Source organism: Gymnoscopelus microlampas (assembly GCF_963454915.1).
Source record: "Gymnoscopelus microlampas genome assembly, chromosome: 13".
NCBI lineage: Eukaryota > Metazoa > Chordata > Actinopteri > Myctophiformes > Myctophidae > Gymnoscopelus > Gymnoscopelus microlampas.
In genome coordinates, this window is record NC_139950.1 from 5,382,511 (window position 1) to 5,404,000 (window position 21,490).

Here is a 21,490-nt window from a genome sequence, read left to right on the forward strand (position 1 = left end):
ACATTCTCGTATATCGTCTCTGTCGGGGCAAAAACCTTGTATCTCCATATTTAAGCTTTTCTTGTTTTTTGTTTTTTCAAATGAATGTCCTGCTTCTTCGTACTTAACCCTTTAAGGCCTGAGGCCGATTCTACGAATGTCTTCTAAATCCCAACAGTACTCTGAAAGAACGTATGTTTCTATATCAGTGGTGCTCAAACTTTTTCATGTCAAGGACCCCCAAAATGATATGTATTTGGCCGCCGACCCCCATCTCAAAATATGTTGTTCCAGGGACCCTCAGAAGCAAAGATTTTAGTTAAAAAATGTTCGCTTTAAAACAATATATATTCAAAGATTTGCACACATTTTCACGATTTTTCAAAAATAGCAGATATACAAGCTCGTAGCGCGGCACCAAGTGCCGCGCTACGAGCTTGTAAATCTGCTATTTTTGAATAGCCAAAGTGTAAAATAATGCTTTTTTTAGCTCAAATCAAAAAGTGACAAAGATGCGTTCCAGGTCTTAAAGGGTTAAGTAAAACATTTGAGTACTTTTTCCACCAGTCGAACACAGATTATTTTCTTTTACCATTTCCTGAAAAGTAACAGTTTCGAACATACAAGGTTTCCGCCCGACTACCACGATATAGAAACATAAAGGTTGTGTAGGGTTATGTGTGAGTGTGTAGTGTACTTGTCTTGGTGTCGGCAGGGTGTCAGAATCGATGCAAGCGGAGATAGAGAGAGAGCGAGAGAGCGAGGTATGACTATGTGTTTGGGTCATACCATCCACCCACTGTGATAGACACCTGAGTTTGACTTTCTTTGAATCTCGGAGAGCGAGTGCACTAACACACCATGTGAAATATTGATGCCGCTTCATCACAGCTTGGAGCTCGGTCCATGTCAGGAGAGACTCTGTCTGAATGTCAAACAGCTTGCTTCCAGGGAAATATGCTCGCTATGGATCCCACATCTTTTTTTTTTTATATGATGGCTCTCTTGGCATCACAACTGACGTTTTACAAACGCACGCGCGCTCAGTGGTGGAAAGTAACTAAGTGCATTTACTCAAGTACTGTACTTTTTGTACAATTTTCAGGTATTTTGACAATACTGGATTATTTCCAATTTTCAGTACTTTGACTTCTACTCCACTACATCTCGGATCCAAATATTGTACTTTTACTCCACTACATTTATTTGAAAACTTGAGTTACTAGTTACTTTGATGATGTTGTTATTATTACAAAACATACATTAACTACTTCAGCCCTATACACATTTCGGCCATTTGAAATTAGCCGATCTACAAGCTTACAATGCGTCGCAATGCAACGCATTGTAAGCTTGTACAGTAGATCGGCTATTTTCAAAAGATTTGAAAAAGTTGTGAAATGAGACATTCTGCATAACAAGTACTTTCTACTTTTGGCACTTTAAGTACATTTTGATACCAATACTTTTGTACTTTTACGCAAGTTCATTTTGAATTCCTTTTACTTGTAACAGAGTTTTTCTATATTGCTGTAATGATACTTTTACTTACGTGAAAAATGTGACTACTTTTTCCACCACTGCGCTCGCTCACGCGTTTGCTTTACTATACTTGTGAGGACGTAAAGGATTTTAGGACGACATTGCAATTAGCTGTACTGTAAATAGCTGAAAAATAGCAGATCTACAAGCTAACAGCGCGTCGCACTGCGGCTATTTTTCGCCGTGTGACACACAACTAAGTATAAAATTGGGAAAACTCTTAACACCAACCCCTACACGAGGTAATACATCAAATGCATAGAAGTAGTAATCTAGGATCATCATCATCATCATCATCAGTCTAAACAGTATAATATAAAAAAAAATATCATCTGTACATTGAAACTACCGGTATACAAACTATAGGATGCCAGGTCAACATATGAACCTGCCATCTGTCTACATAACATGCTATCTAAATTACATTTATGGCTGCACAATATTAGGAAAACATACAATATGCAATAGGCTCTATGCACAGCAGCCATATATTATCACTTCCTTCACAGGTGTTACTAATGATACTAATGAAGGCTCTGTTCCACTTAGTGTAGCACAGTGGTTCTCAGATTTTTCAATTTCGACGACCCCCATAACTCTGAGAGTGTACATTTAGTACACTCTCAGAGTTACACACCCGTAAGGGGCCTTTTGGAAACCCCTTATGGAACCATGAACCACATTTTAGACCCACTGGTTTTCCAGTGAGCCAACATGCAACAACATCAGCACCCTGACTATGTTTGACCAGAATGGAACAGAGCCTTCGTTACTAGTATCATTGGTAACACCTGTGAATGTCTTCACAATATGGCTGTTGCGCATAGAGCCTATTCAGCATTGTTGAACATTATGATGACAAGTTGAGTGTTATGTCTTCTTATGCTTTTTGTCTTAGGTTTGCTGCTAACAAAGAAGCCAGACAAAGAAAAGCTTACAGTATGCATACTGTGGAAAAATAAGAAGAAAGAAACTGATTAATGTTATACTATATTTCCATTCCAACAACATGCTTTTAGTGAAACAACGAATACAAATAAACCACCAACTTAGCAATACAGTTTATTGCTTCATAGCTCTATAGCTCCTGGATTGTTGAAATAAATAAAAAACCTGAAAACAATTAGCAGGGCTCTAAGTGATTGGCCAGATGTATTGATATGCAGAGTGAATACAGTATACCATTTATTGCCGTTCAAGCAGTCTTTTGTGATACGTATATTGTGCATGTTGACGTTGTGATGAAGGTAAGCGTTTGATATAAATAATGGTGTAGCACTACTCTGAATGCAAAAAAAAAAAACAGTCTTTTGTCTTTGCCCTGGACTTAGGACACACAGCACAGCTTTGCCTGAGGATCTCAGGCTGTGCGTTTGCTCATAGTGGGAGAGTAAATCAGAAATGTAGCTCGGAGCAACACCCGACCCTGGCCTTGAATGTAATGACTAACATTTGTAAATCAATTCTAAAATAAATTAGCAGCCAGCATAGAGAAGCTAGAATATGTAATTTCAGAACCAGTAAATAGACTTTTCAGACATACACGATTCGTGCATAAGATCTGTAACTTGTACCGTCTGAATCTAAATAGACCTTGCAGACAGGATGGTAGAGTATAATTGTGAAAAGGCTCGGCATTTACCTTACACCAATAAAAGGCAGTGCAATAATAGCTTGACAAACAAAGAAACTGGCCACCAATAATTAACACTTGAAAAGCTAAACTAAAGAGACAACACAAACCAAGAACTTGAGACACTGTTTAAACACGCTAAACCTTACACAAAGGCCAAGTCAGGCTGACACTTTGCACCTGGAGCCTCCCATTTTATAACAGGTGGAACAAACCATTAGTAATTGGCAACTCTTTAACTCAAATATGGCTAACTAAGGCCCATGACTTATTTTACACAATTAACTAATCTTTTACCATCAATTCCTATTCCTATCTGGGTACCCATACATTCACAAGACACTCAAAACAAACATTTACCTTAAAGGAGTAGTTCACCCAAAAATGTAATTATTCTTATATACCCATGAAGCATTGAATTCATGGAGATTTTTTTGTTTTTGTCGCATTCCTAAGCCAATAATTTGTTTTCAAGTGGAAAGATGCTAATGTATCCGGTAGGAGACTCAAAGGAGACCCTTTGTGTCTCATACCGGAAAGACCGCCTGTTATCAAATTATTGGCTTAGGAATGCGACAAAAACAAAAAAAAATCTCCATGAATTCAATGCTTCATGGGATGTGTAATTGACAGAACATAAGTAATCTTTTGGGTGAACTACACCTTTAACCCATGAAACCAAACACCCCTCCCTCTCTACAATACTTGGCACCTTCCAATTAACCTGGATTGCCAGCACTGCAGAGGAGGAGGCACCGGTGACCTACAATCAATGGACCATTCCACAATTTCAAAAAATAAGCATGTTTAAAATATTTGCAGTACTTCAACATTTAATGCATATCTGTGCTGTCTGACAGAAACCAGCTAACTCCAAAATGTATTTTTTTCAGAAAATGACAAAAACAAAACAAAAAGTGGAGTTAGGAGGTTTTGTTCATCATTGATAAGAACAGCTGAATGGACCTCCAAGCTCACAATGAGGTTGGAGGTCAAAAGGTGGTGGAGCCTGGAGTCAGCAAAACCAGCTAACTCCACCCCCCTTTGTTGGACCTAGCTGGTTTAGCAGAACGTTTGTGGATCCAATGGAGTTAGCTGGTTTTGTCAGAAGCGCCTTTTAATACTCTTCATTGGTTCAATGAAAAGTATGTAAAGGGTTTTCAATAGCACTGATTTATGAAAAAAATGTAAAAGCGGAAAAATGGAGTTAGCTGGTTTCTGCCGGACAGCAACGATATTATGTACAAATGATAATGTCTATAGGGCCCCGTGACATCCCCCCCCCCCCTTCTGAAGACGCCCCCGTGGCATCCAGGAGAGGAAGAGTCCACTGTACAGTTCTGACAGTTCAATGGACCGCAAAGTTTAATGGATGCATTGCAAGAACCACAATTGTGATTCCGGAAAGCTAGGTGTAGTCGTCTTTCCACCCACCGGCTTGGTTTCTCCTTCACTATCCGGAACTGCATGCAGGATCGGAACGTTCTGGCCGGGTTGGAACAAGTTGCCTCCTGGGAAGTGATGGCACTCACTGCTGGACACTTTCCTCGGCCCCTGTGTGGCCCCTCCTCCTCCGAGGCTCTGCTTGCCGCTGCTGTTGTTGTTTTCTTTGGATGCACTGTGGACTGTCCCTTTTCTCTTAAATCTGACACCACGTGTGAATAGGCTCGAACGGCCAAGGCTCCAAAAATTTGACCCGTCCAGGAATGCAGGTTTTTACCAGCTTGCAAAGCAGGCTGGTCTCTGAAGAGACTGACCAACTAGTCAACATGTGCTCAACATATTCTCGACATGTTTTCGATCATTGGCTGTCCTGTAAGCCAATGGGGAGCCACTAGCAGTGTTGCCAGATTCTGCGAGAGAAGTAAGGAACCAGGTCTAAGCCAATGTGGAGCCACTAGCAGTGTTGCCAGATTCTGCGAGAGGAACCAGGTTTATGAAAACAAGACGCGCGCATACACGGCACACACACACACACACACACACACACAGTTATTTCACACAATTAACTAATCCTTTACCATCAAAATCATATTCCTATCTGGGTACCCATACATTCACAAGACACTCAAACCCAAGCAAACACCCCTCCTCCTCTACAGTACTTGGCACCTTCCAATTAACAGGAAAATCCTAGCACTGCAGAGGAGGAGGCACAGGACGACCTACAATCAATTGACCATTCCACAATGTTAATAAATAAGCATGTTTAAAATATTTGCAGTACTTCAACAATGAATGCATATGTACAAATGATAATGTCTATAGGGCACGTGCTGCCCCGTGACAATCATGTCTAATTATCTGTGTACCTTTGCCCGTCCTCTTCAGGAGTGAACTACGTGTACCAGTTCTGCGTCGGCGCCGCCAAGGGCGTGCTGAGCCCCTTCGTTCTGCAGGAGATCATCATGGACGCCCTGCAGAGGCTAAACCCCGCCCACATACACGCCCACCTCCGTACGCCCGCCTTCCACCAGCTGGTGCAGCGATGCCAACAAGCGTACCTACAGGTAACCCGCCTTAACGCTGAAATGACGTACAGTACACTCACCACTCGGCCACTTTATTAGGCACCCTGGTTCCAACTGTCGGTTAACGCCCATTTCTAATCAGCCAATCACGTGGCAGCAACTCAATGCTTTTAACTCATTGAGTGCCCAAATTATTAATATCTATTTCTGGCCGTTACGATTTTTTTTTTTTTTTTTTCAAAGTAAAAAAAAAAGTGCTTAGGAAGCGAGATACAGCCTTTTTGAGTTTTAAGTTAAACAAGGAGTGGATGGAGCTGCAGATCTTCAGATAATGATATCTTGGCTTCAGAAACAAAAAAACAAAACTTTTTTTTTTTTTTTTTTTTTCTTAATTTTTTTTTTCAAAAACACGTTAATGGCACGTTGCACCATAGCGCTAAAACACATGAAACATGTTAATGGCACTCAATGAATTAAAAGGATCCCTGGCTAATAAGCCATATACAGTATGCCTTGTTGCGTTATAATTGCCCTATATAAAAAATGTTTTAATTAAAAACATCTTTAATATTTTATTTATTTTATAAATAGTTTATCTTTCACTCAATAGGGACCGCTCCCGTCCCAAGTTGATGATGTCATTTGTCCATGTGTGGTCCAGCCCTATGGAATGCATGCGCAAATAAAAAAACAACTTAATACTTCCTCAGGGTTAATATGAGCATCAAAACAACATTTTAAGTATTTGTTGCCATGGGACTTGTCCCTATTGAGCGAAAGATGAAATATTTATAAAATAAAATTAAGGTGTTTTTAATTTTCAATTTTAGTTATAGAGGGCAATTATAAGTTTTGCTGTTCCGTGCACATGGTAATGGTCAATGGCTGTGTGCAAATGCAGATCAATTGCTCCAGCCACTGAGGAGAACCGGGCTAGAACAGATTTGGGCCTCACCACCACAGAGCTTTGTAGAATTATAGGAGGATTAAGGCATGTAAGGCTTATTAGCAAAGGGATCCTTTTTTAAGCATGTCAAGAAGACCATCTGCTTACAATGGGTCGCAATGTGACTCATGGTAAGCTTGTAGAAGGTTGAGAAAGCACTGATCTACATGTATGCACCCTATGCACAGCAGCCATAGTGTGAAGACATTCACAGGTTTTGCTAATGATACTAACGAAGGCTCTGTTCCATTCTGGTCATATAGGGCGCGTTTGAAAATACAGCGCTGAGCGCACTGGCCAATACAAACTAATAGGCGAGTGTGCTCCGGTGCGTAATTTCCGAACGCACCCACAGAGTCAGGGTGCTGATATTGTGCATGCTGGCCCACTGGAAACACTCTGCTACACCAGTGGGTCTACAGTTGGGGTCCAGGGACCCTCATGGGCTTCCAAATGGCCCCTTGCGGGTGTGTAACTCTGAGAGTGTACAAATGGAACCAAATGGACCCTTACGGGTCCATTTGGTTCCATTTGTACACTCTCGGAGTTATGGGGGTCGTGGAAACCACTGTGCTAGACTAAATGGAACAGAGCCTTGATTAGTATCATTGGTAACACCTGTGAAGGAAGTGATAATATGGCTGCTGTGCATAGAGAGCCTATTGCCAGTAAACATTGACTGCAGCAGCTGCCACGTGTCTCTGTGGAGTCGGTGTGGCATGACGGTGCTCAGGTGATCACACAGGATAACATGGTTGTTGTTGATGCATATCTTTGACACAGTTTACTGTACAACTCCGGTTGATCTTCTAGCAGTCTTGTTGATGGTGTCAGAGAGTTGAGATCATGGAGATGTCTCCTTCTTTGTCGCTTCACCTTTTTATTATTTTTTGGCCTTATGTTGATAAATGGTAAATAAAAGGCAAATGTTCACTTTTATAGCGCCTTTATCCAGTGGTGTAAAGTAACTAAGTACATTTACTCAAGTACTGTACTTAAGTACAGTTTTGAGGTATTTTTGACTTTACTGGGGTATTTCCAATTGTCAGTACTATTAGTTCTACTCCACTACATCTCAGAGGCAAATATTGTACTTTTACTCCACTACAGAGATTCGAAGACTTGAGTTACTAGTTACTTTGTAGTAGGGCATTCACGAATAGTGATTTTTAGTATTCGAATTATTCGACCTATAAGTATTCGAATATTCGATTAATCGATTTGATTATAAAAAATAAAATAATAAAAAAATAAAAAATAAAAAAAATAAAAAGTTTTTTTTTTTTTTTCAATGACATTGATGACTGGACTCAAGGAATGCGAGTTGACGTCACACCAGAGCTCACAGCTGCGTGTCTGCTGCAGAAAAGCCACTAAAAAAAAAAAAATCTAAAAAAAAAAAAAAAAAAAAACTTTTTTTTTTTTTTTTTTTTTAATCGAATAATCGAATAGTGGTTTGATAGTCGAATAGTCGGTTTGATAGTCGAATATTCGAATATTCGATTATTCTGTTAATGCCCTACTTTGTAGTGTAAGTACATTTTTATGCCAATACTTTTGTCCTTTAACTCAAGTCAATTTTGAATTCCGGACTTGTCCTTGTAATGGAGTATTCCTACTGACATTTTGTCACTAACCCAGGGGAAGCAAGCAGCCTCCTCCTCTACCCCCTGAGCCACTGTGCAAAGCAACATTATACGTAGTTCTGTGGTGAATGTGTGCTTTACACTCTACAGCCTACCTCACATAGAGACACCTACATGTGCTCAAAACACTTTGAATCCATTTAATCTTTATGTGACTCTTGTCATACTCAAGTGGAACTGCATCAATGTTTATTGAATGTTTTTATAATATTCACATCGAGGGAAATTGCCTTTGCCCGCCAATAGTGCACACGTTAAATTGTTTTTTCTATCATTCAGCCATCGATTGAGAAAGCCTCCATACATTAAGGAGAGAACTTAAGTCAATCGAACCAGTATCATTGGTGTGTTGCGTTAATGTGTATTTATATCTCTCCGTTGATGTATCAGCCCAGGAAATTGCATATCGTCACTGTCAGCCGGAAAGCTTGTATGTCCAAGACCGCTGCTGAAACGTGTCAGGGATGTGGGACGATAATCGTTTAGTATCGTGATTTTTTTTTTAAACACTCACATATCATATCCGTCTATACCAAATCTCTTCATCAAAAATAGCATATCTACAAGCCCACAACGGGCTTGTAGATCTGCTATTTTCGGCTAATGCTCCACTCGTGCAAGTGGTTACCAAAAGTGGAAATTTAAGAATTTCAAGCACATTTTGTGTATTGCGACACTATCGTTAATCGATACATAATTTTGGCCGCAATAATCGTGACAGTAAATTTTCAGAAGGTCCCATCCCTGCAACGCGGCGCAAGCTTGTAGATCAGGTATTTTCGTTACTTGTGTGCGACACTGTTGTACGGTGAACTAGGGCATTATTATAATAATAAAAACATAAAACAAGTTGAAATATGGAGATACAAGGTTTCTGCCCAACAGCAACCATACGCATTAACCACATAAAACCCAGTGTCACTATTCTGGGGCTTATGTTTGCCAAAAAGTAGATTGAAAGAAGAAGGGGGCCTGTTATGGAGCCCGAGGGGGACTCCTGTCAACGAAAGATATAGGGTTTAACCCATTGATACCTGGAACGCATCTGTGTCACTTTAGATGTCTTTGGCTATTCAAAAATAGCAGATATACAAGCTCATAGCGCGGCACCGAGTGCCGCGCTATGAGCTTGTAGATCTGCTATTTTAGAAAAATCGTGAAAATTATTTTTTTATATTTTTTTCCGAAAAACTATTAGGATTTAGATTTTTTTTAGAAGCGGCCTCAGGTCTTAATGGGTTAAGAAAGCACTTAACTCAGTGACACGAACATAATGTCATATATTAATTTTACAGTCCGTGTCACCAGGGAAAGCCTGCATATCTTTTAGAATGATTACACTGTAACTAAGGTTTCATCACATATGTTAATTCACCCACTACATTCACACTCTTATTAATAATAGCTATTTGTCCTCAAGGCAAAAGTGAAGCTCTTCTTTCCTACACAGTGTACACATGCTGTATAGGCCTGTGCAGTCTGCCACGTGGGGGAAAAGGAGATAATATCCACATGAATATAAAAGAGGGGTAAAATCCATGGTTTACCACTGAATGATCCATGCTGCATGATACTGGGCCCTGGCTAGACGCACGCACGCACGCGCGCACGCATACACATACACCCCCCCTCAAAGAAAAACCTCACTGTTGTAATAAGTCTTAGCTTTATATTCAAGACACACTGTTTCAGCTGGAAGTCAGATTCCCCACTCTAGTGAATGCAGCAGCCTAGAGGGCGGAGCCAAAAGTACACCGTGCGTATGTCACTGATCACATGACCTCAATCAATTATCCAGTTCTAGGCAACATAGAAGGGGGGGGACTTTTTTTCTTATTTCCACACAACAGCTCTAAGGTGTATTAACTCATTCAGTGCCAAGCTTATTTATTCATGTTAATGGAATTTTGGTTCTGAGTGCCACAGCCAAAATTCATTGTAAAAAAAAAGTGCTTAGGAAGCGAGATACAGCCTTTTTAAGTTATAGGTTAAACAAGGAGTGGATGGAGCAGCAAATCTTCAAATCATCATATCTTGGGTTCTGAACATGTTTTTTTTGAAATTTTTTTTATGACGGATTTGACGGATTGTGGCGCTCTGGGCGTCAGGCCACGTGACGGATTTGACGGATTGTGGCACTCAATGAGTTAAAGACATAGTTCAATGTTGAAAATGAGTGGTAGTCCCCTTTAAGAAAAATATCAAGGATTAAAGGACTTATGTCTTATGGACTTAGAAAAAACGTAGCCATGCATTCATCTTCAGTCCACTTGAGTTCAGTAGACTTGAAAAAATGTATCAGACGACTGCAGTTGATTCAGAACGCTGCTCCTCGAGTCCTTACTAATACCTAGAAAGTGGAGTGTATCACTCCAGTTCCTTAGATCTTTACTCTGGCTCCCTGTGTGTCAAATAATTGATTTCAAAACATTACTGTTGGTTTGGTTTATAAATCTTGAGCTTACAGTACATCATGAACCCTCCAAACCCTCTCAGGTCATCTGGGAAGAAGTTCTGCTTTCTGAACGCAGAACAAGAACTAAACTCGGGAGAAGCAACGTTCAGTTTTTATGCTCCACATATCTTGAACAAACCCCTAGAAAACTTCATGTCAGCCACAGCTCTCTATGGGAAACTCGTTTTGAAGCTTTTCTGAAACCTTGGTTTAAGAGGTGTTGAATTCCCTTCATCCGCCCCCTGATTAACCCATTAAGACCTGAGGCAATTCTTTAAAATGTTTTCTAAATCCTAACAGTTTTTTGAAAAAAATCCCAAAAAATCTAGATTTTTCAAAAATAGCAGATCTACAAGCTCATAGCGCGGCACTCGGTGCCGCGCTATGAGCTTGTAGATCTGCTATTTTTGAATAGCCAAAGAAATCGAAAGTGACTACAGATGCGTTTCAGGTCTTAATGGGTTCAAATAAAATGAAAACTAAAAAGGTGTATACAGTGCATATTTTATTCCCTGTCTTGTAAGAATCATGCATAATCCGGCTGTCATACATTTTTAATTGACATCCGTCATTAATAAGAGTACCAACCCACAGATGAAGTTAAAGGACCACCATTTTCCGACCTAGCATCATGTAATTGGTCCTCATTAATACTCATAATAAGGTTTCTGAACTGTCCGAAGCCCCCACCATGGGGCACAGAGTGAGTAGACAGAAATGGTGCCATCTAATAATGAGCATTAGTGAGGACCAATCATATGAAGATGGGGTTTAAAATGGGTGAAGTGGTCCTTTAATGCAGTGGTTCTCAAACTTTTGAGAAGCACAAGGACCCCCAAAATGAAATGTATTTGGCCGCGGACCCCCCATCTCAAAATATTTTTGTCCAGGGACCCCCCAGAATCAAAGATTTGAGTTACAAATGTTCGCTTTAAAAATATATATATATTCAAAGATTTGCACACAATTTCATGATTTGAAAACAAATAGCAGATCTACAAGCTCATAGCGCAGCACTCGGTGTGGCGCTATGAGCTTGTATATCTGCTATTTTTGAATGGCCAAAGTATAAAAGGTTAATATTATTGTGACGCTATATTAACACATTTTTCTGGGGACCCCCTGGTACCCCCCCCCCCCCCCCCCCCAAGGACCCCTGGGGGTCCCCGGACCCCACTTTGAGAACCAAGCTTTAACCCATTAATACCTTGAACGCATCTGTGTCACTTTAGATGTCTTTGGCTATTCAAAAATAGCAGATATACAAGCTCATAGCGCGGCACCGAGTGCCGCGCTATGAGCTTGTATATCTGCTATTTTTGAAAAATCTTGAGATTTTTTTTTTTAGATTTTTTTCAAAAAACTGTTAGGATTTAGATTGTTTTTAAAGAATCGCCTCAGGTCTTTATGGGTTAATAGCCAGAGCAATTAGGGATGCGCTGGTGTGTGCAGGGTTAGGGTCCATCCGCATGCCTGACGCTCTGTCATGCGTTGCTGATACCCCCCGCTGACCTTTTGACCTTCCAGCACACTCTGTGAACATTCTTAAAGGAGACATCCGTTCATTTTTAGTGTTATCTTTGATATGTGGCAAATCACTTACCAACGTAGAAATGCCCATTGAGTTACTCCACAAATCCCCCTGTCGACCCCCACCGTTGGCATAATACGAGGCGCGAGGATAGCCCAAATTCGCCTATTTTAACAAATGCAAAGTCTGTTTTTTTTCTCCTAGCACTCATTGTGGAGCCCCATGAGACCCTTACAGGCGATGATAGTCCGACAAGCTAACCGCTAATAACAGAACGCGCTAACGCTCGTTGCTTGTTTCTCTCCGAAACCTGGCAACCTGGTGTTGCCAGGCAGAGCTTCGTGGTAGGACTGGGTCGCACAGCAAGAAAAATGGCCGACGTACAAGCTCTCAACGCATCGCTTCTGCGACGTGTCTGCAACGCGTTGAGAGCTTGTACGTCAGCTGTTTTCAAGCATGCAACACCGTCGTACAACGGAGCATAAATCGGGATTCGTAAAAAACGACAACCTTTTTCGACTGGCTTCGCTTCCTCTCTCTCTCACCGTCTCCGTTTGTCTATCCTCTGTCTGCCCCCCCCTCCCCAACCATCTCTCTCTCTCTCTCTCTTCCCTACATCCTCTCCATCTCTGTTCAATTCATTTTTGTTCAAAGGAGGCTTTATTAACACATTCACTGCCAGGGATTATTTCATTAAAAGCATCCGCTTTTTTTTTTTACCTTATATCGACGATCTTTGGAGAACCCCGCTCTGTCCACGTTGTGCACGCAGATGTAAACAAAGAGTATCCGGGGGTGGGGGAGGGTCTGTAAGTTGGAACTGAAAAATCACACCTGTGTGAAGGTAGCGGCGCCTTTGATACATTTTGTCATCAATAAGTGTTTATAATGTGTTTATAGCCACGTGTCACGTGAAGCTTGACCAATCACTTTGTTGACGTGTCTGACCAATCAGAACGTTGACGCAAAAGCCAGGTATAGAGGGCTACCGCTCTATACCTAATGGTATAGAGCGGCTAGCGCCGCTAAAAACGGGAGGGAGTGTACCGCTAGTGACGTCACTTTCGGGGGCTAAATCAGTTTGGCCTGTTTTGAGAATCAATTTACATAAAACCCCAGATATGCCGTGAAAGCCTGAGTGCTCAAACTAGGGTATTTTTGGGGATAGAAGAGAGGTAGGGGAGACCAAAAACACAAAAAAAGAAGTAAAAGTCAAAAATCATGGTGTAGTCCCTTTAACACATTAAGACCTGGAACTGTGTCATTTTTAGATTTGAGCTAAAAAGCATTATTTTACACTTTGGGCTATTCAAAAATAGCAGATATACAAGCTCATAGCGCGGCACCGAGTGCCGCGCTATGAGCTTGTATATCTGCTATTTTTGAAAAATCGTGAAAATGTGTGCAAATCTTTGAATATATATATTTTTAAAGCGAACATTTGTAACTCAAATCTTTGCTTCTGGGGGTCCCTGGAACAAGATATTTTGATGGGGGTCCGCGGCCAAATACATATCATTTTGGGGGTCCTTGACATGAAAACGATTGAGCACCACTGATATAGAAACATACGTTTTTCAGAAAACCGTTGAGATTTAGGAGACATGTAGACTCGGCTTCAGGTCTCAATGGTTTAAAGCTAGTTGCTGAGATGTGTTCACATTGCGATTCACGACAGCTCACCCACAGTCCCTGTCTCTCTCCTCTCCTCTCCCTGCAGTACATCCACCACCGGCTGATCCACCTGACGCCCGCGGACTACGACGACTTCGTCAACATCATACGCAGCGCGCGGGGGGCCTTCTGCCTGACCCCCGTGGGCATGATGCAGTTCAACGACGTGCTGCAGAACCTCAAGCGGGGCAAACAGACCAAGGAGCTGTGGCAGCGCATCTCCCTGGAGATGGCCACCTTCTCCCCGTGACTGTGCCTGCTGGGGGCACTGGGGCCGGGCTGAGAGAGGGGAGGGGAGGGGAGGGCTGTGTGTGTGCTGGGTGGGAGCGAGCTGGGGGGGGGGGGAGAGGAGAGGGGGGAGGGGGGGGGGGGGTAGCGGAGGGATATCGCTCGGTGCTTCCGCGGCATCGCGGCCGTGCTATAAAAAAGCCCCCCCCCCAGACTGATTCTCTCTCTCTCTCTCTCTCTCTCTCTCTCCGATTCTAAAATATAAGCTCCGTGTGTCGGGCGACCTCAGCATCACCGTTATCACCGCCACTCGGCCCCCCAACCCCCCCCCCCCCCCCCCCCCCCAGACCCCGAGCGAGACCCATGGACCCTTCCTCGCACACACACACACACACACGCAAACATGCACACACGCAAGTAGCACACAGGCAGCACAATCAACCCACCCATGTACCCCCGAACCCCCTGAAAAGACGTTGTTTTTATTGTCATCGGTGTTTGTGTGTGTGTGTGTGCGTGTGTGCGTGCGTGTGTTCACGCGGAGCGCGGAGGAGACGACGGAAACGGAAACCACCTCCTCTAGACTCTGTTCTTTTTTTTGACTGAACCTCATCCTCCTCCCTCCCTGCGTTTATTCTAGTTCATTATGTTTATGTGTAAATCTGTTATTATTATTATTATCAGTAACCACTTCAACCCTTGGCGTCCCGGTTTTGGGCTTTGTCATGTGCAAAAAAAAGATCGAATTCTTCCCGGAAACAGCCGATCTACAAGCTCACAACACGTCGCTACGCGACGTGTTGTGAGCTTGTAGTTTCGGCGGGTTTTCGGGAAGGGTTTTTGAATCTTTTTCAAAATAGGGCTTAAGTGGTTGAATCGTGTTCTTTTTCATTCTCTCTCTCTCTCTCTGTTAAGTTTTCATTTTGACGTTTGTGACAAGTTGGTTCTTTTTTTTTTCTTTCTTTTTTTGTAAATGAAACCACTGAGTGAGTCAGTTTCATTACTGCAACATTCCTCTAGGGGGTGCTGGGGGACGCCGAGACCCCCCGTTCCCCAAAAAGAAACGTGTCACTACAGATCTACATTTTAGCTATTCTGACAGTGTTTAAAGAAAAAACAAAAAGGAAAAAAAAAAACAGTTTGTTGAAATTATATATATATATATATTAAAAAAAACAACAGAAGTTTAATATGACAAACGATGATGACCTAAGTACGGGTGAGGATTTTTCAGTGTTTTGTTTTATCTTTTATTTTGTCTTTTTTTTGTTTTTTTTATATTTTGTATAGAATATGACATGTATGCCGAGAGGAATCTGAAAAAGAGTGAGAGAATATTAAACGTGTTGAGTGTCGTGTGGTTGGTTCCCTTTTTTCTTTTTTCCTTGTTTCAGCCCGTTTTGAGGTGCCGGACCCGGAACCGGACTAGACCGGTCCGGACCGGCCGGTGAACACAGCGAGTCAGACTGGACCAAAAACTCACTGGCTGGCGTTGACTCTTTGAGAGTCCAGTCCCTTTCATTCATATCAACTTCCACCAAAAAAAAAGTAACACTTAACGTGGATACTTTTTGTTTTTGATTCTTTTGGTTTATCTGGACGACAACAAAGGTGAAAGATAACTGAATATCTCTTCAGACGTGTTAACGTGTCCATTAGGCCCTGGTGAGGCCGGGCTGGGTAGGCATGGGTCACCGCTCCGGTGGGAGTGGCAGCAGGCTCAACTATAATACCAGCCCACAGGCCCAGCTGAGGCTAACGACCACTTGAACCCCAGCGACATCTATTCCGGGCAGGAACATTAGCCAGAGAAATCTGCCGATCTATGCGTTGAGCTTGTAGCTCGGCTATTTCTGGGCGAAGAGATTTTGGTGTAGAAGGCGACGAGGAGACCAACTACAGAGCCAACTCTGGTCTGTTTCCACTGAAGTCTAGAGGTTCTATTTTCTATGTCGCTTCGAGTCTCGCCTACCATAGGCGAGACTCGAAGCGACATATATCATATAACCGGGGTTACGCTAGTAACCTATTATAGGTTTAAGTGGTTAAAGAAACGACCGCATCAGTGACGAGTCGACCCGGTCTCGTCTAACAGGGTTCCCTTTGCTCAAAGTGTTTTGTTGGTTCCTAAGGATTCCACCAGGTGCTGTTTCTCTAAAAGAGACGTTGTTCATGTTCCATCGACGTTCAGGGGCCCCCCGAGCCAACGTTCAGGGGCCACTTCGCTGTGTTCCAAAGTCACGCATCTTTTGTTTTATTCTCTTTTTTTTTTGTTGCTCTGGACCTCACGGGTGAAGAGTGATTTAGTAGAAAAATGTAACTGTGATATTTTTGTATTCCTCAAAAGTGTAGCTTGGTTGAGAAAACAAAACACACACAAAAAAAAGATGTTATATAAATATATATAAACTGTGCTGATTGCAAGAGGTTGTAATTTAGAGTAAAAAAGGATAAAACATAAAAAAGAACAGATACAAGCAATACTGAAAATGTAGAGTTTACTTAATAAAGATAATTCCAAACACTAAACCTCACTGTGTCATGTTTCTAACTCGGCCAGTAGTACCAAGGCTGGGGATTGGTCAGATGGAAACCGTGTATGTCCAAAACTGTTGCAGGAAATGATCCAGTGGATCCAATGTTATTAAAGGTTCTATGACATTAATTTTTTTTAATGTTTTTTGGGGGGTTTTATGACCTCGATTACACCCAAAAAAACGGAACTTTGAACATTCAGTGGATTTTCTGTGGTCTGTGGGTTTTCTGAATAATTAGGCTGAAAAGTGATCTATGCTTGCCCCTTGGCCTCTTTTTTCATTGCAGTTGAAAAGGCTTTAGAAATGTGAGAGAAAAACACCTGCAATGGTCACTGGAAGTGGAATTTTCAGTTAAAACTTTTTATACACGTTTTAAGGGCCATGACAAAGACTTTTAATGTGTTGTAAAACTGAATGTCATGAAACCTTTAATATACAAGCTCTTAATACTTTCAATTGGTTTCATATCTATAAAACCCACAGACACACTTAACCACTTAACACATTGCCTGCCAATTACGCATTAATGCGATCTAATAAATAGTGCGCTTGGCCGCCAAGATCGCATAAATGCGATCTATGGTCTTTATTGTGGTTTAATATGTATTGTGGTCTTATGCAACCTGTGTCTTCATATCTTACTGCTGCATGGAAAGAAAAGTCATGTGAGCGGAAAAGTCATGTGATCAGACCAAAAAAATACAAAAACAAGCTGTAGTACCAGTTGCTGCCTGAGCAACTGGTACAAACAAACAAACGACAAACAACAAACAAACACAAGACAGAGAGTAACGACGGAGACAGACGGAGACAGAGCTGATCGAGAGAGAAAGAGAGAGAAAGTGAGTTATTTTGAGTTTAGTTTAGTTCTAGTAAGTTTAGTTTCTTTATTTTAGTTGTACTAATTGTAAAAACAGTTGAGGGAGAGGAGAGGTGGTGGACCCGGGGTGTCGGAAGGTTTAGGTGAGGGGGGAGGGGAGGGGAGGAGGTGGTGGTCTCGTCTGGTGGACGGAGCCGAGAGCCTGGAGGTATAGGGCGGTGAGGTGCGAGAGATTTAGGTGAGTGTCAGGCGAGATTGTAGGAAAGATGGTAGGGAAACGGGGCAGAAAGTCCAAACATGCAGAGCCCCAGAGGGACCAGGGTCAACGGACGTTGGAGGACTGCATGTCCTTTACAGCGCCCCAGCGACCGCTCCAACTCCCGCAAGCACCCCTGCCATTACCCCCGGGAGATAAGCTCGTCGTACCGGAGGACTTGAAGGTACAGCGCCGGTCATCATCAGCCGCTGCCCCGCCATTAGAGCCGCAACCGAAGCTCGTTGTACCGGAGGACGTGAAGGTACAGCGCCGGTCATCATCAGCCGCTGCCCCGCCATTAGAGCCGCAACCGAAGCTCGTTGTACCGGAGGACGTGAAGGTACAGCGCCGGTCATCATCAGCCGCTGCCCCGCCATTAGAGCCGCGACCTGAGGCTCCTCCGCATATATTTGAGTACTTGAAGGTACCAGAGGACTTGAAAAAAGAGGTACTGGACATACCGGAGGATGTACCCGTACCACCGGTACCGGATGATGTACCACCAGTACCCGAGATCGATACCCCGGCCGGTGTGCGACGGAGCGAGAGACCGAAGGCAGCGACAGCGTGGGTTCGCCCAGCCGAGACCTCCGATGGCGAAGAGAGTAGTTTTAGCGACGACGATGTCGGGTCTCTTGGCTGGCAGCCAAGCCCAACTAAGAGCCGGACAACGTTTACCAGTGGTAAGACTTTGTTTTTATCATCACAACATAGTTTTTATATCGATATGGCGCTATTTCATATTTTGATGAAGTGAATATAGCCGATCTACAAGCTCACAATGCATGGCGATGCGTGTGTGTAACAAAAAAAAAAGACACGAGTCTTTTTTTTAGAACGTAGGCCTATTTTATGAATGAATATTATGTATTCTGAATCTATGCATGTGATATATTTTATTAGGATGAATAATGTGTGTGTGTGTGTGTGTGTGTGTGTGTGTGTCACAGACAGACTGTCTCTCACACACACACACACACACACACACACACACACACACACACACACACACACACACACACACACACACACACACACACACACACACAGAGTGTATGTGGTATTGCACTCTTATCAGCCAATGATAATTATGAATGAATGAATATTATGTATTTTGTCATGGGTCTATGCATGTGATATATTTGATTATGATGAAGCTTATGAATTTACTATGGGGCAGTAGATCTTGTAGATCTGGCATTTTCTTTTGGGGGGGGGGGGTGTGGGGGCATACTTCAAAGGGAAGAGAGGTTAGGTTGTGTAAATAACAACAAATCCTTTGATGGGGTCATCATAAGGCTATGTCAACAATGATTTTCAAGTCCCTTTGATGTTATTTTCAAATTACTGAAGAGTATATACTTTTAGATTTGTTTTTGGGGTGGCCAGGTGCACTAGAAGCCCCCACCTCTGATCCACTGTCATTTGTCAAAATCTTCAAAGTCGACTAAGGGGCAGGTCATGTAAACAACATTCAGCGTTTTGATCCTGTTTACTAAAGTATTTGATATTTGGTTTCAGATGAAGATGAAGAAAGGGGAGGCAGGAGACAGGGTGCAAGATCATCTGTCTTTTTTGGGAAAGGTAACACATTTCTACCTTCACATTTGCACCATATGTTTATATGTTGAATTGAATATCTAGGACCCCAATGGATTGGTGTCATAGACAAAGTGTTGGAGACATGCTGGCTGTGAACATAATTGTACATTATATTTATCACATTATCTGATGTTTTACTATGATCACAGGCAGGGGAGGTAAGGAGAAGGAGAGAGTGTTGCGGAGAAAGATGGCAGCAAAAGCAGGACGATCATCTGCATGTCTTGGGGAAGGTAATTCATCTGTGTGTGTGTGTGTGTGTGTGTCTCACAGACAGTCTTGTCTGTGACGCACAGAAATGTATTGCACTATAACATTGTCCTAGTGATGACACCAGTTCACTTTCCATGTATTCACACATTATTTGATGTTTTACTATGATCACAGGCAGGGGAGGTAAGGAGAAGGAGAGAGTGTTGCGGAGACAGACGGCAGCAAAAGCAGGACGATCATCTGCATGTCTTGGGGAAGGTAATTCATCTCTATATTTGCTGTGTGTGTGTGTGTGTGTGTGTGTGTGTGTGTCAGACAGTCTGTGACACACACAGTGCGTGTGTCCTTTTGTGTGTGACCTTTAGACCTTTTACCACATTATTTTATGTTTTACTGTGATCTCAGACAGTAGTGGTGAGGAAGAGGAGGAGGAGGAGGAGGCGGCAGCATCGTATGCAACCACAGTACCACACCGTAAAAAAAGAGGTAAGGACTTGTTCTGTTCTGCTCATCACACCTGTACCACACAAATAAAAAAATATGTATTGGTAATTATATATTTCTATAATTTACAGGTGGTGGGAGGCCCCGAGCTGCAGCCACTGTGTGGCAGGACTCCGACTGGCAACCTCCGGTGGACATTCCCTTCACTTCACTGCCGTTCCCGGTCCTCGCCACGCTGCAGCTGAGATTCAGTCAGTTGATCCTGTTGACTTCCTGGCTCTTTTCCTCACCGACGAGCTGCTAGAGAGTATATGCGTGCAAACAAATCTCTACGCAGAGCAGTACATCAGAGATGAACAGGTTCGCCTCTTTTCTTCCTCCAGGTACCACAGCCATAGGTTTTCAGGCCAAGAAGAAGTTCAAACAGCTCGACAGAATTGTAAAAAATGTCCATATACAATCTAAAACCAAAACCTTTCAAGTCAGAGAGGAGGAAAAGAATAGTGAATTCTAGGGAGTCGCCTAGTCTACAATATGGCTTCATGTAATAACAGTACCCTGATTCCGAATCGCATAAAATATAGGACTTGATGCCATATTTGATTGGCTTCTGTGGGTTGTACACCTTGAAGGCTAAGCGCCCTCGCCACAGAAGCATCCCTTCATCGATGCTGGTGTTTTGACTGGGGCAATACAATACAGCTCTTGGAATCTTGTGAGTAGGTACTCTAATAGCGGAGCAGATAAGTGCTACGATCTTTCAATTTATGATAAAAGCGTGAAAATTGGCGTGAGCAGTCTCCATGGGTCACTTGACAAGAATATTGTCTGAGCCATTTATAATTTCAAGATGGCGGCCATTTTTCAAGATGGCCGACACCTTAGTGGGCAGTTAAGTGATATGATGGTTTATTTGGTGATACAAGCATGAAAATTGGCATGAGCAGTCTCTGTGGGTCACTTGACAATAGGCCACCCACATCTATTTGAAATTTCAAGATGGCGGCCATTTTTCAAGATGGCCAACACTTTAGTGGAGCAATTAAGTTATATAATGGTTTATTTGGTGATACAAGCATGAACATTGGCATGAGCAGTCTCTCTGGGTCACTTGACAATAGGCCACCCACAGCTACTTCAAATTTCAAGATGGCGGCCATTTTTCAAGATGGCCAACACTTTAGGGGAGCAATTAAGTTATATAATGGTTTATTTTGTGATACAAGCATTACATTTGGCATGAGCAGTCTCTAAGGGTTGCTTGACAAGAAAACACTCCCAGCCACTTGAAATTTCTATTTTCAAAATGGTCGCCCCCTGGATCCTCAAAAGATACATTTTCTCATAGAAATGTACGTTTTTTTTTCATTAAGGACGATTATTATTATTATTATTATTATTATGCTAAAACAGTTGTGTTGATTTGTTGATCATAGATAGATTAGATAAGAGTGAATATCTGCACTACCAGGGCACACTGGTGATATATCACTGCTGTTAAACCTCAGAGTGG

At 42.3% G+C, this 21,490-nt stretch overlaps 1 protein-coding gene across 1 annotated transcript in view; it reads left to right on the forward strand.

Annotated features, from left to right (window-relative positions):
- zswim8 (zinc finger, SWIM-type containing 8) overlaps positions 1 to 14,161 on the forward strand; it is a gene marked incomplete at its 5' end in the record, with an annotated part of 106,181 nt that extends 92,020 nt beyond the window's left edge. The window contains 2 exons of the mRNA XM_084075959.1: positions 5,486 to 5,664; positions 13,924 to 14,161. Coding sequence (XP_083932085.1) covers positions 5,486 to 5,664; positions 13,924 to 14,127 — 383 coding nt within the window. The 3' untranslated portion in view covers positions 14,128 to 14,161. The remainder of the gene's footprint in view (positions 1 to 5,485; positions 5,665 to 13,923) is intronic.
- Between the last annotated feature and the right edge of the window lie 7,329 nt (positions 14,162 to 21,490).